This window comes from Osmerus eperlanus, chromosome 17, assembly GCF_963692335.1.
Source record: "Osmerus eperlanus chromosome 17, fOsmEpe2.1, whole genome shotgun sequence".
Classification (NCBI taxonomy): Eukaryota; Metazoa; Chordata; class Actinopteri; order Osmeriformes; family Osmeridae; genus Osmerus; species Osmerus eperlanus.
This window is the reverse complement of record NC_085034.1, coordinates 10,525,699-10,543,916: the sequence shown is the minus strand read 5'-3', so window position 1 is coordinate 10,543,916 and position 18,218 is coordinate 10,525,699. Positions and strand designations below refer to the sequence as shown.

The 18,218-nt window shown below is 45.2% G+C and overlaps 1 protein-coding gene across 1 annotated transcript in view; it reads right to left on the bottom strand.

Moving 5' to 3' along the window:
• The window catches only part of anks1b (ankyrin repeat and sterile alpha motif domain containing 1B), a 227,704-nt gene that overhangs the window by 139,408 nt on the left and 70,078 nt on the right, over window positions 1–18,218 (bottom strand). The window contains 1 exon segment of the mRNA XM_062482750.1: window positions 10,138–10,294. Within this exon segment, the coding sequence (XP_062338734.1) occupies window positions 10,138–10,294 (157 nt within the window).

Genomic DNA, 18,218 nt, shown 5'->3' with positions numbered 1-18,218 from the left:
GCAGCCATGTCTCTTGGTCGTGTCAAGTCACAAAGTTTTTTGTCACAAAACGTTACAGTTCGGTCAATTCTACACCAAAAAAGTCGAGCAGGGCAGCTTTCAAAAGATATGGGAATACTGCTTTTAGCCAGCTGGTCCGATTATTTTTGTGATTTGTATAAAACTGGCAATCTGAGTGAGACTGCATCCCTCGTTACACTGTTTTGACGTTAGCCTCAGAGTCAGAATCTGGTCGCTCACTGGCAGTGTGTTCACAATGTTGTATTTCACTCCATTCTACACGAAAAACGTCAGGAGGACTACTTTTTTTAAAGATACAAGCCTGCTGAAGATAGCCAGTGTAACAGATGTGGCCACGCTCCATCACAAGGTCTTCGGGCCGATGTTCGCCACTCCCTGGGCTCGAACACGCCACCTCTGACTTGCCAAGCGTGACCACTACTGACGCAGGTGGCCTGTTATATACTTGAGGAGTGAGTTTCACCGATTCACACCCGTTACACCAGCATCTCGGATTTCTTTAACCAAGCCTGTTTCATTCGTCATTTGCCTGAGAAAGCGACCTCCGTTAGCCAGGCTAGTTTTGCCGTTTCACTCGGTCAGGCTATTTAAAGGTCTCGGACAAGTGACTTTGTGCATGGACAAGTGAAACTTAAATGTATTTGTCCAAAGGACAAGTGCCTCCAATTCCGTGGCCAGAGATATATACCTTGATATTACCTGATCGACACTCCAAGTGTATATACCCGGGAGAAGTTCGTCTTTTGCCACTGACATGCGCCGTTGAGCCTGCTTGACGTTGTGTGACGTAGGGTGATCATTTGTCAATTGTATTTTTTGGTGCAGTGTTTAATCGAGGGCGGCATTTATTACACAATGTTAATTTTTGGTGCAGCGTTTATTTGAGGGTGGCGTTTAATTGAAGAAATGCGGTACTTACAGCTGACAAAAAATACAGCCCAGGCTGGTGTTATTGCAGGAAACATGGTTGAAATGCAAAACTATTAGGCTGTGGTAGCTCTACTTAGCCTACCTATTTTCCCACCCTTAAAACACCATACATTTTTGCACTACATACACAATGGAGGTGCCAAACATGTATCTAGGTATGTTTCCAGGCTGATATCTACACCCTGTATTTTTGTACGCCCTTCGACTGGTTAGCTCCTGCGATTCCCCCACAGCAGTATCGCTCCCAGTGAACTTTTTTTAAATTTTCCCCTAAATAAATGTCAAGCTTTTTACGTACGTTTTTGGAGGCATATTTTCAGTCAGCAGATGGTAGGCTACTGTTTGAATCGCGATTCCATCTCACATAGGCTACTGCTGATGACAATGTTGTTAGAATAAGCTTGTTTCAAAGGGGGTTCTTTATTAATGAATGCAATATGAGTAGGCTAAATGCTTTAAAATATCACTAGAAGGGAAAAACTTAAGGGCCGTCTAAGTCATAGAAGTTAGGACCATTTTTACAACGGATGCCCAATTTCTTCGTTTTGATGCAACTTTTTAACTATGAGGCTGCTATAGCCTATCACCATTCCTTCTTGCAGGGGAAATTAGATAGACAACTGTTTCATTATACATTATTTTTAGTATTTAGAATTGTAAATGAGATTGCATAAATCTATGCAATCTTCATAAATAATACGATTTATATAAAATATACAGAAATATCAGTTGTAAAATTTAAGTCACAAAACAGACACATCTGCAACCGATGACGCAAGCACACCCCACACCCTCTCTAGTTTACCTCTGCAGTGCAAAAGCACAAGAGCAAAAAGAGAGAAAGGCAGGGGTGGGGGGTTGGAGGAAGTAGTGTAGACACACATGCACACACACACTCACATGAGAGACACTGACAACAACATGACAGCGTGCTGGATAGCTGTGCTTCACAGACCAATCAAATTCCTCCATTCTCTCTCTCTGGAATCCCCCCCCCCCCCACACACACACACACACACTCGCCTGGTTCATGCTACAATGGAATGTTCCAGAGCACAGCTCTGCAGGTCTGAAATTCTGTTCAGTGCAGTTAGCATTCAGAACACAGCCAGTTCCAACGCCAAACTGTATTCTGTACAGTCTCCTTCAGCTTTTATGCAAGACTGTAATCTGTGTTTATGATGTACACGTTTTCATATCGATAAGGCACATAATGTTAGCATTTTGGTTGTGATGTAGATGTCAACAAAAATCACACAATGAATGTAAACAGTGTTTGTCTGCAAACACGCAAGGGGCATAAACAGTTACACGGCACACCACACGCACAAATACACAGACGCACAGGTGCACAAACCCATTTAAACAGACACCATAATTACCACATAATCTGGGGTGTAATTGTACTGTTTGGGAAATCTAACCAACACAGGTGTAGTACAGTGTGAGTGTGTGCGTCCGTGTGTGTGTGGGGAGGGGGGGAGGGGGGGGGACACCTGACAGGTACAGTAACAAGAATAGGAAGAAAAAGAAGAAGAAGAAGACAGAGACTCAGATAACCAAGTGGGACAAAAGAGAGGGGGGAGTGGGTGAGATAGAGGCAGAAAAAAAAGAGTGAGAGAAGAGTAGAGATACAGGAGTCACAGGGATCTGGACAGGGAGAGAGAAAACTAGGCCCCATGTTTTTTTGATGGGAGCACATACATAAATATATCCTGTATATTTCCATGACCCTGGGCATGACAGCTTGTCAATAGCCTCTCCAGCCGGAGCACACAGCACACTGTTGCTCAAAGAGCTGTAAGCCACAGCCGTTCTGTCACACTGCGTCAACAAGCCATACCTGCAGAATATTGATGTGTCTGCACTAATGGCAGTCATCACGCACCTTTCAATGTACGACCGCTACAAAAGGAATTGGATATTTATATGGCTGCTAGGCTACATAATAAGCTAGCGACAGTGGGATATATAGACATTTATATAGCTGACGATGTGTGATGCTTGCTGCGATGTGACACGTTCACGGCCACAGACTAGACCGTGCCGTCTGTGAACTGTTCACGAGAACAAGCGTGCACTTTTAACCCATTATGACCGAACCAAAACACACACAGACAAATACATTTACAGGGACAGACCCCACAGACACCTTCACGCAAACCCAAACACGTTCAGCCGACAGCATCAAGGTTGACATGCTGTGGGTGATCTGCAGTGGGCTGAACACACACGGACGATATGTGTAAGTGAAAGATACATCCTCTAACACCATTCCAAAGCACAGTGAGAATTGAGAAAGGGAGACCTAACAGTTGCTGTGTAACAGACCTCCCTGTTTGACAGGACTCTCAGTTCACCACTGTCTGCAGTGCCAATACCGTTTTTCTCAATTGCTAAGACACACTTTTTGAATGTGTACTGTGTTTTCTCCAAACTCTAAACACACATCTTCATACTTACACTGTTTGGCCAAGCCCTTGACTTTTGACCCAAAATCAAACACTGTCGTCAAAACCATATTATCTGTCGTAGAAACCAAACTGCATTCAAAATACACACAAAGCCCTGACATATATTCAACCTTCTGAATACCCTTTACACACTGCTGGGAGGAATTGAAAACACTATTATAAAACGTTTTTTATGAACCATTGACTATAACGTGTCCCTTAATTTTAGATATTTTCCACATCATGAATTTTACATGAGGTAAATCATAAAACTCACAAATACTGCAATTGTCCTTCTTACAGGCTGTTTATTTTCTATTAACATTATACAGCAATTGCATTTTGAGCTTGTTACTGTAGTGGTCACAGTATACAAATAGTAGTACTGTGTCAACAACACCAATTCATTACTGTAAATTGTAATTTGGGGAACAAAGGCTGAGAAAAAAATGGAAAAAAACAAAGCATTTTCACCTGGGTAACAGGGCTTGAGTACGCTACAGTACTGTTCATTCTGCGTCAGCATCCTGTCTCTGACCAGGGTCAGGCCAGAGATTTTCGTCAACGTCACAGGCAATGTTTTCTCTAGCCAAACAGCAGGTAAAAATTCCCCTTGAATGCCTGAGCCATCCCTGACAAGACTCCACAGCAATGTCCACACAAGCTTCTCCTATGGCTTGGAAAAGGTTGTTCTGTCATTGGGATTTCTGTCAAAGTGTGGCATGGATCTCATTTGAGATTGTTGTTCTTCTTCCTCTGCCTCTTCCTCTCCCTTGTCCACCTCCTCTTATTCTGACAATTCTGCCTCTTCCTCTGATATTTGCATAGATTGCTTAGACACAAAAATGTCAAATAACACACAGTTAGTAAAACCTGACACTCAAGGAGCAAAACAGAAGCCCAGACCTACACAACTATAAGTACATTCTCAGCCTCACACTATTTGCAAAATACTACACAGTGTTTTGCAAACCACTAAAAACCCTTTTCTACATTAGACACAGACATTATTGTGACAAATTATGTCACTTAATTGCCTTTTTTAGACACTGTCTGGTTAAATTCCACACATGTGAACGAATTGACCAAACACGGGCGTCAGGTGTACAAGCATTAAAGTGCATAATTGTAAACATACCCATTAGGTGTAAGCACTACAAAAAGGCAAAAGGTCAGTGTACCTGTCCTCATTAAAAATGGAAAGCAATGTTGCAGGAAGAGGGAGAGTAAGAGGTGGAGCCCGCGGAGGAAGAGTGGTAGGGAGAGGAATACCTGGAGGCCGTGGAAGAATAGGTCCAAATTTACAGTATCTAACGAAATTGACCATGTGTGACCAATGGGGCAACATTGAGAGAGGCTGGACAGAGAGTTAAGCCCAACCTCAGCAGATAGTATACTGTTGCAACAGTAATTTGGACATTTCGACAAGAGCACAGGTGAGAACTACTTTTTTATTAATTTTGCACAACAGTGCAAAGAGTCAAACAGAGTCCAATTTTCTGAACCATGTGTGTGGCATACGGTGACAAAAATAGGTTTTTATACATGATTGTATAGTTTTAAACGAAGTGTTTCATTTAGCAAAAGATTGGAGGTGTTACTAGACTACTTGTGTGTCTAGTTGTGTGAATCGTGTGTTGTGTTTTGACAAAGTGAGTCCTGTTTTCAAAATTGTGCTTAAGCAATTGTGCTAAAACAAAAAAAGAACTGTAATTCCAAACCCCTGATTGCTTGTTGAGTATTTTTGCTTGTCAGGGCTTACACATGGATAATTGGTTGTTAAGGGTGTTTGAATTGCACTGGTTTGAGTTTACTTATCAAACAGCAGTGTTTTCTAAATGACATAATGGTGACAATTGTGTCTTAAAGTGAGAGGTGTGTTTAGACTTTTGCAAAGAAGTGTGAATGAACCTAATGTTCATTCATATTGTGTCAAAAAGGGTCAATTGTGTTTAAAGACTGGGGTACATGGTCTTTCTGATGGGAATTGGCTAAATGGTTTCGTGAGGATGGTTTATACATACCATTTTTGTGTGTTAGCAATCGAGAAAAACTGTAATGCAACCTTAACGAGACATTGAAGAGAAGGGGGGTGGGGGGAGTGTGTGTGGGTGTGTTTGTGTGTGTATGAGAGAGAGAACGAGTGAATGAGGAGAGAAAGGATAAGAGAGAGAGAGGTAGAGAGACAGCGAGAAGAGAGGTAAAAAGCTAGAGAGAGGCAGAGAGAGGCAGAGAGAGCAGAGGGGAGCGTCTCTCCTGTGGCTTACACTTCACAGCCAATTGACCCATCTCTCACGCTCTCTGGCATGAGCACACAGAGGGAGCCAGAGAGAGACATCCTGCAGACTCCCTCACACACACACAGGGACCACAAGCATGTACGTCATGAACGCATGTACTACACAGGACGGACACACACTCTTTATGACCCCCCACCTCCCCGAAAACACACATATATTCCTACATATTCCACACACATACATAAAGTCGGCTTACTGATTTATGAAACGCACTTGTGTAATACACAGCATGACATGTCCTTTTCTGTTTATACATGCGAACCAGATACAGTTTCACATTGTTACACAGGGACATTTGGCCAAGCGTTTACACAGTGGATGGAGAAAGATGGGTCTTCCCCCAGACAAGCCCTTGGATTGGCTGATCTGCCCAGAAAATGTCGTTTCACACATTTAAATATTCCAGGGGGGAATTAATGGGAAGCATATGGTTTCATTTAGAGGTGTCACTTTACACACGCACACACACACACACACACACACACACACACACACAGGAGTGTATCTGTCGGAGAAATTTAGAATGTAAGGTTATATTCTGAAAATACTGGTGCTAGCATTCCTTTGTCAGTAGAGAGCCCTCTCCCCACATGACCTACAGATGACACTAGGCTTACGTAAACAAACTGACCTAGGTCGACCATTATCATACTATAGGTGCAATAAACCTTATCTGTGTTGAGTGAATCATATGGTCAAGCCTAGGGTCGGAGAACTCTGTAAGTTTCCACGTGCACGCGCACTCTGTCTCTGGTATCGATCATATTGACAGCTGATATGCAGGGGAGGAGACTTCTCACCAATAAATGGTCTTACCTGAAGACTTGTGAACCAGATAAACTTTGTAGCACAATGGCGTGTGATGTTTTTGTCTCCTTGTGGTCCGGCCACAAGCAATAAAGCTTTCTTAACTTGTTTACCGACTGACAGATTGATAGATTCATATTTCTGACAGTATCCAAGGACACGCACACAGAAACACACATAGACACACAAGAGTGTATATGAACATGCACTTCTACCCACAGCACACCCACACACAAGTAATGACCTCACATTTCTCATGACCCTTTGCCCTTTGTCTTGGTTCACATGGAAGCTACGCTGCACCTGGGGATAGACACACAGCAGGGAATGGAAACACACCACACACACTCACACACATCACATTTACCATTTGCAGGCAAGCACATTTGGTACACTTTTAATCACTGCACAATGTTATTCGCACAATCTGGTTCATTTCCCACACTCTCTGTCTCTCTCTTCCTTCTTCACTCTCTGTCTCCTTCATTTTCAGGGAGGGAGGGAGGGAGGGAGGGAGGGAGGGAGGGAGGGGTGTAACCTTCAGTCCTCCCGCTGAAGAAAGAAAACATTCCTAGGATGTGTCTGCCGCCAATGTGGCCTGGTGAGGACCTAACACACACACACTTGTCATGTCCAGTCTCCATTTATAAAACAATTCACCCATGTTTTTTTCATAATTTTCTTGTGAAGATTATTACAATTGTTGGCATACAGTTATTGACTTGCACTTTAAATGTCTGCCTGGACTGCAGTCTCCCTCGGCAGCACTCAAAGTGTGTGATGGCAATGTTGTTAGTAACTGAGTAGCAATTACTGACACACTTACAGTAACGCAGACATATGAGGCTGTAAATATCTTCCGTGTTGACATTCCCCTCGAAACATACATTCTCACACAAGTAGATTCCGAAACAGAGCTCGAAATAGCTTTTGCAAAGACAGTCTTTCAATTGTTAGTTGTGAGGGGACATGGCATCTTCTCATCTCCTGAAGAGGGACATAGTCCGTGAGGACCACAGTCTGCCTCATCTCACAGACTAACAGATGGAGAGAGAGGAAGAGAGCGGATGACACAGGAGGGGTTGGGAGTATTGAAATAACTACCATGATCCGTTTTAATGTCCGTTCTCGATCACAAAACGTACATACTGTAGCCTATTGACTGTTTCTTTTAGCTATTTAGTTACTGTACAAACTCCTCTTAAGATATTCACAATAATATGTCATGAAAGTAAACCCATTTACAAAACGGAATTTCTAATAGAATTTGTACTTAGATACGATACTTTGGAGTGTACCTGCAGGGACATATCTGGGCTCATATAAAAACAGGCTCTTGGAGTGAATGAGGAGACTACATTGACTTCCTGCCAGTAGACGTCCTTCAAGGACCCGGCAGGTTCATTAATGCAGCTGACACCCTTAAAACGACAGCAGCTAACTAACTCAGCTTCTTAACCAACTCAGCTTCTTATTAAGAAACTTCACTTTATGACTAGCCCACAACGTGCTCAGACGGACGCACACAATTAGAGGACTGAGAGAAGCGAGAAACAAAGAACTCCCTCTGTGTTTAATGGTGTGGAAATGAGAGCTACAAAACCACTAACTTCCCTTAATGAAGTCAAACGGACTCTCAGTCTTACTGTCACCCGGTCATGAGCACACGCACAGTATTATGGGATATACACCCAAATGCTAGCGTCCCCGCACACAAACACACGCACGCACACAAACAAGTGCAACATAATTTGTATATTTAAGCATAAACATAAACAGCTGTGTTTTTTTATGTACGAGTGTGTGTGTGTAAGTGGGCTCCTGGAACCAATTACCCCGTAAACAGTGGGTTCCGCCTGTTTTACGACCGACCAATAACCTCCAATAACCTCTAATAACCTCCCATTGGCCCCGTAATAGAGCTGACACACCTTGAGGGCTGTTTACTGCACACCCTCTTTCTCACACACACACACAATCTCTCTCTCTCACACACACACTCACACACTACTCTCTTTTGGTGCTGTGACATAGTGGAATATACACATACATACACAATGTCAGAGCCCGCAAATAATAAATGAGTGTGTGTGCTGTATGTAATGGGTCTCTTCTCCTCCCCCTCCTCCATCTTCATATCAAAACATAAAAACTGGCAAGATTAAACGGGTGCCCCTTCGGAGCTCCATAATATACATTTTGTAGTAAACACACAGATGAGTCACACACACATACAAACTTCAACACACAAATGCGCATACACATGAATACAAACACCAACAAGGATACAGATAAACACTAATAATCACACACAAACACACACACTAACAACCTTTGGCACCAGTAATGGTTTGTGTGGGCAGATTAATATCATGTATCTCTGAATGGGCTAATGTGTGCAGGGTGGCACAGTGTAGTGAGTCTTTATGGTAGCTGTGCTTAGTACAGTTTATCTCTGGGACTACAACAACGCATGAAGGAGTCTGTTTCCAGGGGCGACAGACAGACAGACAGCAGGCACACACACACCACAACTCCAATTCAATTTAGCCTATCGACGAAGACGTGTATTTGCTCGCTAAACACACACTGGTACACAGACAGACATACGCACCTCACACACCCATGCGCGGGCACACACACGGGACACAATTTACAAGGAACAGTGCTGGCAAAAAAAAAGAAAAACGCCTCACCTTTCCACGAACCATAAACCTGCAACAATCTGCAAGCGGCTATTTGTCCTGACTCATCAGCATCTGTCGCTCTGTGTGCGTCTTGTCTGCCTGCCGGCACAGCTGCTGTAAAGCCCTGCTGCTGACAGGCTGCTGACAGACTCCCTGGTGTAGGAGCAAGGGCCGCCATTTATCACAGTAAACAATTGTGTGTTTAACACCTTGAAAGAGGGAATCAATTGAACCCATTGTCCACGCGACAAATGTGCTCACCGTGTGCGGAAATAGCAAAAAAGAAACTCTGCCACAAAGCAATTATTAAATGAGAAAAATGTGACTGAGACTGCAACATTTTATCAACCTCCCTGACACACACACACACACACAAACAATGTAAGTAGTTTATGACTGGTGACCCCCACTTCTCACATTTTTCATTCCATGAAAAACCTACACGACGATTAACTCTGACATCGTCAATCAGCGGTCGATTGAAAAGAGGCTTGTTTACGTCCATGAATGATGACATGAGCAGAGGCAGAGGGCTCACCTAGGTTTCACATGTTTATATGAAACCTGACAGATAATCATATCCTGCACTTTCCAGACCATCTATTTAACGAAGGAACAGCTGATATAGCTTAGAAATACTTCAATACTAAACCATTTACACAGATATAAATTGTTACTTAACTATAGCAATGGTAGAACTTTAATGATAGAAAAAATACGACAACTTCTCTCTGTCTCCATTCATCTATGCAATTGATTGATACACTACTTTAAACAGAGTATGGACTGAGTGGGCTATACCATAACTGTTGGAATCACTTGGCGTTATTGTCTCCAGAGGTGCTGGAGCTGCTGTTTGCTGGCTGACCTTCCTAGGGATCCTCCCTTCCCTGCCCCCAGGGCCCCTCCCTGGTTCTCATCCCCCCAGCCCCCCCTCACCTGTTGGTTGACGCGACAGGGCGAGGGCCCATGGTGGATGAGGATGCGGACGATGTCCACGTCCCCTCGCCAGGCAGCCAGGTGGAGGGGGAAGCAGCCCTTGCTGTCGGCCACGTTGGTGGAGGCCTCAAACTGGAGCAGCTTCAGCACCACATCCCTGACCGGGGAGGGAAGGGAGAGAACAGGAGAGGGGAAATGAGAGAAAGAGAGAGAGAGAGAGAGAGAGAGAGAGAGAGAGAGAGAGAGAGAGAGAGAGAGAGAGAGAGAGAGGGGAGAGGGGAGAGGAGAGTAGGACGGAGGTAAGTGAAGACAGAGAAAAAGTGTGAGGAGGGAGAGAGGGAAAGAAACAAAGAAAGAAATAAAGAGAGGAGGGAGAGAGAGGGAGTCCAAGTGAGAGGAGAGACAATGAGTGAATAACAACATTGAAATCGTATTGGTCACACAATGAGATCCGTACGGCGGTAGGGGTGCTATATTCAAAATGTCCTTTCACAACTGACTGTATTTGCTTGTTTAGTGATATTACATCTGGAATAGGAAAGTGAGACTTTGGTATTCAAAATGTCAGGGGAGGACAGGGAGTTGAGAAGATATGACGGCATAGTATCTTCTGAAGGAGAAGGTTCTGGCTCTGTGTGTCAAAACACTCCTTTACTTGAGTCACTCCCGTCCCTTTAAATAATCTATCACTTCAGGCAAACAAACTATTGAAGAAGGATTCCAAACCAAACTAAAAAAGAATGCATTCCTGTGTGTGGGTTTTGTTTTGTCTCCACTGCCTAGCTTCAATTGGCTGCCGTTTAAAGCCTAATTGTTGCTTCTCTCTTTTTCTCCTCCCTAACTAAAGTCTTCTGTAAGTGTGTGTTGGTGACCTAAATTTCACTTCAAGACTGTACATTTCTCTGTTGTCCTCTCTCCTCCCCTCTGGGTTGTCAAAAGAAGGAAATCCACATAATTGCTCCCAAAACACAGCGCTAATCTGTCAGTTCCGCTAAAGCGAGCTAGTGCCAGGGCTAATCTTCATCAACCGGGTGGAGGGGATTTATTAGTTGGCCCAGGTAGAGACGGTTGCGTTGCTGCTGTGTATTTGTGCATGCACGTGCATACTCCACATGTTCACAAACACACACATACGCAGGTGGACACATACATGAGAACTTACTCAAACACACTCATACAGAGCAAGCATGGTGATGCGGTACACATCAACACAGGGAGTGTACTCATAAAAACACAACGATATGTTATTTGCTGGGATATGGGGCACTTTTATCACTTGAGAGAGGCGACATTTGGATTTCTGAACAGGAACATATAACATTAGGTTACGTTCGCTTTATTTACAGAAGATTTTGAATGTTAAATGTTTGTATGTTATCTTCTATTGCACAATATGCACTATAAGCAATATAGCAAGTACTGTATGAAACTGTAGAATAACCAGAACTAAATACAGTACATACAAAATATGTATATGTATAAAGTATGTATTGTCAGGAAAATTATTTATTTCTAGCAGACGCAGAAAAAACATCCAAAACTATAATTCATGTCTTTCTAGGATCAACATAACCTCCCTGGATGGAGCAAAAGCAATTAAATTGTTTGATGACTCTGATTAAAAGAAGGATTATGAGTCAAAAGAAAACACAAGTAATGATGCTTGGATTCTGACCCAGAAGATCTAGCCGAATCTAAGATAAGATCATCCTTTTTTAGTCCCACAATGGGGAAATTTGCAGGATTACAGCAGCGAAGGGAGGGTGCAAACTACAAAGAGTAAAAAAAAACAACATAGTACAAATACAACAATGTAGAAAAATAAGTATAATATTAATATGACGGAGTACTTAAATAATTAAATATATTGCACAGATTTTGCACTGAGGACCTGGGGCCTCATGTATAAAGGATTGCGCAGCTTTCATACCAGAAGATGGCGTACGGCCAAAACTCGAAAAGTACCTACGCACAGAAATATTCACATGTATAAAACCGGTCGTACGCCAGGTCCTGCGCACCTTTCCTTTATAAATCACAATCAACGTGAGATTGACCGCACGTGAACGAGCCACTGACCCCGCCTTGCCTCCCCCCATAAATGAATATGCAGATGGACTATAAATGCGCTCCTGAGGTCATTTCTTTGTCTGAATTACCGCACTTCTTCGAATGAATGCCGCCCTCGAATAAACGCTGCACCAAAAATGAACGTTATTTAATAAATGCTGCAGCGTTTATTCGAAGAAATACGGTGACTGTGAGATCGAGGTTCTGACAACAGAGGTGGAGGCGAGAAAATGTGTCTTGTTTGTCGGCCTGTCATCAGGTATTAGCGACAAAAGAAAGTCAGCGGAGTGGAAAACTGTCACTATTTGAGCCCTTTCTTGTTTTTAACCTGTAGCACTTTTAGCTAAATGTAAAGTGTATTACAAATAAAATCACTATTATTATTATAGGGCCATAAATGATGTGGGTTCAGAGAACCGGACCATCGCAGAAATTTAAAATAAATGGTCCGATGTAAAACTTTAAATGAAGAAACGAGTGGTGGCGCATAGTAACAACATGACAGCTATAGGGTTAGCGTGACATGCATTTCCTGAGTGATTTTGTAGTTCGTTTGACACCCTCAAGTTTAACAGAAGTTATTAAGTGGTGGCGGATTAAACAGAAGGCTATATAGCATTTCCCGTTTTGGGTTTTGGCATTTTGATGTGATCATCCACATTAATGATCAAACTTTTATTTTTATGTTTTTTGAATAGTCAACATCATAAACGTAGTAGTGCAAACTTTATTTTGTAATGTTTGGTGAGTTTCGGCTCTTTACAGTTAGAATTCCCCACGTTACAGAGCCTGACAAGACGTTGTGGACGGCCTCATGTATAAACGTTGCGTACGCACAAAAAGCTTGCGTACGCTGGTTTTCACGCACACTTTGTGATGTATAAAGATTTACTTGACGTGAGAATGTGCGGACCGTCACGGAAAGTTTTGAGCAGACGTGAGAATGTGCGGACCGTCCGCCATGTCTTGTCTGGCTCTGTAACGTGGCAAATTCTAACTGTAAACCAAACATTACAAAATTGTACCCCGCCCTGAACACGCCCATTTTTAACCATAAATAGTCAATGCAAAGCACCTCATGAAGGCTAATCTAGTATCTCATCATGACCCTGGCATGCGATTGTTCTTTACGGTGAATCATAGCGCATGACAACTTCTCAGACACTGTTAGCCTATTGGTGGAGCCCGAAAACTCTGAAAATTTGGCGGCCGGTAGATCACCAATTAAAAAAAACTGTGCGAGTGGCGTCAACTGTGCCAGTGATACCGCGAGTCGAGATACAATTTGAAAACAAAAGCGTTTTGTTATGAACAGTAATCTATTAAAGTCTGGACTGATAACGATGACGTGGAGTGTAGCGATTGCGCGGGAGCTTAACGACTGTATTTCCAGTTTTTGACATATGATGATATATTGATATATGCACAGTATTAAATAAATATATTTAGTTATACACTGTATTCTGCAGTTATTTAAAGGTAGGATTTGTGATGTTATCTGCATTCCATGCAGTCGGGCATTTTCCCCTCCTGCACTCCAGTAGTGGACAATATGATGGTGAGACAGCGCTGAATTTTGATTAAAAATTTGAGTTGATTGTACAAGGTGTTTATGGAACAATTATCACTCAGTACAAGCTAAAATAATACTGCTGGATTAAATCTTCATGATAATGATGAAATCAAGTGAAAAAAACGTGTGAGGAAAACTAAATATCTAAATATTACAAGTAATCGTTCTTCCCACATTTACTTTCTGCAGTCTGACTACAGTACGGTTCATCTGCGTCGCCAATTCCAATTGTTTCCAAAATGTGCGTAGGCCGGGAGGGTCAGAGTTTGCGTGGAGGACCGCACATTCTCCCGTCAAGTTAGTTTTTTATAAATCACAACCTTTGCGTGGAAAGTGGCGTACGCACATTTTCAGCCCCGTTTTGTGCGTACGCAAGCTTTATAAATGAGACCCCAGAGACCTGAAGAAGAAACGGTGGTCTCTTCTACGACCCCCAGGAGTCCGGGCTGTACCACTATTCTGACCAATCAACACTAGAGACTCATTGAGCCTCCTTACTCCAGGACTGTCATGAACGCCCAGAGGAGCCTGGAAACCACCTTAATAGCCACCTTATCTCTTAACTCTCAAATGTAGACCAAGATAAAGATAACTATGAAGGGAAGTCCCCCTGCTGGAGACAGCTATGGGTACTAACCCAGGGGGAGGGGAGAGAAGAGGGGAGCACCGATAGGGGACCAACAGAACGGGGGGATGATTGACAGGTCACATGTCCACTGAGGGTCAGGTGGCAGAGGAGGACAGAACCTGACATTTACCAGAGAGCTGAGATAAACTATCTCCAAGACATCAGAGGGTCAAATTAAATGACCTCAGCTCTACCCAGAACTCACTACTGTAGTAGATGACAAGAAATACATGTATGATTGTAGTTTTATGTTAAACTTCATGAGTAGGCTACTTATAACATCTGTTAATAGAGAATGCGAAGTTGACGTCACGCGGCGTAACTATCCGAAATTACGAGGGATAGTTACAAAATTCAGGAGGTGCACGTCGAGCTCTCCGGGGAGAGCTCGGAGAGGGCGTTCCCCGTTGAGGATGGCTTTCACATGCGTCCGTTTTTGGAAAACGGAGAAGCATATATCGGCCTTTAGTTTGGGGGGTTAATTTTGTTAACGGAAGCATTGTTTAAGTTCCTATTGTTGAACTCTTGTGTTTATTTTGATATGTGTAGTGTTGGATGTTAGTTTGCTTAGCTCGATTATTCACACTGAGGGTGAAGGTTAGCTAGCTAGATCGCTATAGACAGGCTGCAGCGGGGCAGATGCAGTAGGCTATTGCAGGATGCAGCCTATGAGGTTTATCCAAATCACGATTATTGCTAGTTGAAAGGAATAAACGTTTCCCATTGTAATCGATTCCCAGATTATAAATATTGTAGTGTCTTGTATGTGTTGATTTGTTCAAGTGCATGTTCATTGTGATGTATGTGTGCCTGTGTGCTGGTGTCCTTGCTCTCTGTCAGCAGAGGAAGCTCAAGTGGGGGTTGCTATGCACTACGGGGGGGGGGGGGGGGGGGGGGGGGCGGGCAGAGTAGCCGGGGGGCGGGGACACCTGAATAAATTGGTGTGTTTTCTGAGATGTAATAAAGTGATTATTCCAGAAAAACCTCTCTGTGTAGTGACTGAGATCGCTACAATTGGTGTCAGAAGTAAACTTTAACTAAAGTGAGTGAGCTCGGGAGACAATCGTTCGTTATCGTTTAGTTTTTGGTAGTTAATTATCAGTTTAGCTAGCGGCTACGTTTACTGTGGGGGACATGGCTTCGCGTAAGGAGGACTTTTCTGGCGTGAAAGTTAAGGAGGAGGGAGACAGTGGTCCTGCCCGATGGTCTGAGGAGTTTCAAAGGATGGAACAGGCAAGATCTCAGATACGGGATTCGGCTGCGAGGATGGCTTCGGAGGCTGGCATGGCTGCAGGTGCAATGTCAAAGTCCCGCGCAGAGCATCCGCAGAGAGGGGGAGGGGCGGACTGTGACTATAACAACGTCAATCATGGCGACGCCCGTAGTACATGGTCCTCAGTGAAAACACCCAAGTACGGGGGTAAGTCAGATTGGGAGGCCTTCCATGCACAGTTTGAGTTGCTGGCTCACGCGGGGGAGTGAACGGAAAGAGAGAAATCCCTGCAGCTTGCAATGTGCCTCACAGACGATGCATTAAAATGCCTTTTGTTGGTTAGCCCAGAGGACAGGCATGATTATGGGGCTTTGGTGGCTACATTAAAGAGGCGCTTTGGACAATGTGTGCAGCCTGGCCTGCTGAAAAATGAACTCAGCAACAGGTACAGACTCCCAGGGGAGCCCCTGCGGGCATTAGCAAATGACATTGAGAGCCTCACTCGGCGGGCATACGCACACATGCCACCTGATGTGCAGAGCGAGCTGGCAAGAGACCAGTTCGTCAGAGCTCTGTCCCCCACTGAGCTGTGTGTGCACGTGCAGCTGGAGCACCCTCGATCTCTGCAGGCTGCATTGGAGTTGGCAGTGGAGAGGGAGTTTGTGTGGGTTGTGCCAGCTGGAGGTAGCCACAGTGAGAGCATGCCCTTAACAACAGTGGCAGTGGGCACCAACGCTGGCCTGGAAAAGCCAGCATGGACATCTGAGCTGACGGAACTGATACGGGATATGTCTATCCAGTCAACCCGTACCCCGCACACATCACCCAGGGTGTGTTGGGGGTGTGGCCAGCCTGGTCATCTCCTCAGGCAGTGCCCAAAAGCACCCAAGGGTCCGGGAAACGACGCGGGGGCCGCATAGGGGAGGCTGTGCGGACCCCAGCCCCATCCTCTTCGTCATCTGCAGGAAGGGCCCGACAGCACGGACGGGGGAGTCAATGCCCACTCCCCCCAGAAGCAGACAACAACATCCCCACGGAGCCTGTGGTAGTGGTGGGGCGGACTTGTGTTGGGGACTTTTGTCACGTCCCAGTGACCGTAGAAGGGGTTCCCTGCTCTGCTCTGGTGGACACGGGGTCCACAGTGACGCTGGTAAGACCTGATGTGGTGCCAGGCTGGACTCAGTTAGAGCCCACCACTGTGCAGCTGCGCACAGTCACCGGCGGGCTGGCACCCATGAAAGGCAGGGGCGAAATGACACTGACTGTGGGGGGAAAAGCTGTCCGCCACCCAGTGTGGGTGGCAAGCGTGCAGGACCCGTCCATACTAGGACTGGATTTCTTGAAGGCCACGGGCTGTCAGCTGGACCTGGGCAGAGGCACGCTGAGGTTTTAGGACTGGTCTGTCATCACGTTGTCGGCCGTGACACCACCAGTTGCTGCACCCATTACTTTGCCGGCACGAGAAGTTGGCACGACAGAGCCGCAGGCCACACCCACTTTTCCAAAACCCCTCACGACATCAGGGTGCGTATTCCCCTAACAGGCAACCCCTCCACGCCCACAGCATTGCTGTTCAGTCGCCTCCCTCTCAGCTGGAGACAGAGGTGACAGCAACCAACTCCCCTCCACCCCTGCTGGCAGTGCCAGCCCCCAACAGCATGGGCTGCTCGTCTCCGGCCCTGCTGCCCCAGACGGAGGAGGAGACCACGCGTTCTGCCATCACAAAAATATGGATGGAGAACTGTGGTGACCTGGACTCACAACAGCAGGAGCTGTTGTGGCGGCTGTTAGTGGAGTTTAAAGACAGCTTTGCACTGAGGGAGGATGACGTTGGGCGGACACAGCTGGTGGAGCATGAGATTGACACCGGGGACGCCCGCCCGATAAAGTGCCGTCCCTGCCGGCTTCCGCTGGCACGGCAAGAGGCGTGTGACAAAGCTGTCGGGAACATGCTACAGGCAGGCATCATTGAGCCAGATAGCCCCTGGGAAGCTGCAGTGGTCATGGTCCCCAAAAAGAATCGTGAGTGGCGCCTCTGCTCTGACTACAGGCCACTGAATGGGGTAACTAGGAAAGACTCATATCCACCACCCCGCGTGGATGAGTCTCTGGACTTAGTCTCAGGCTCTGCCTGGTTTTCCTCCCTGGACCTTCACTCTGGCTATTACCAGATGCTTCTCGCCCCATCTGCCCGACCAAAGACTGCCTTTTGCACTGGACGTGGGCTCTGGCAGTTTAAGGTCCTCAGTTTTGGATTGTGCAACGCCCATGCTTCCTTTGCCAGACTGATGGATCAGGTGTTGACTGGCATCCCACGCCAGGAGTGCCTGGTTTATCTGGACGACATCTTGGCACATGGAGCCTCTTTCGATGCCGCCCTGTTGTCATTACGGCGCGTGAAGGAGAGGATCCGGGAAGCAGGGCTGAAACTCCACCCGTATAAGTGCCATTTTATGCAGCGGCAGGTGACTTTTCTGGGACACAGAGTGGGGCGGGAGGGAATTAGCACTGTGCAAGACAAAGTGCAGGCAGTGGCAGACTGGCCCGTCCCGTCCACTCAAAAGGACTTGAAAAGTTTCTTGGGCCTCGCCTCATAC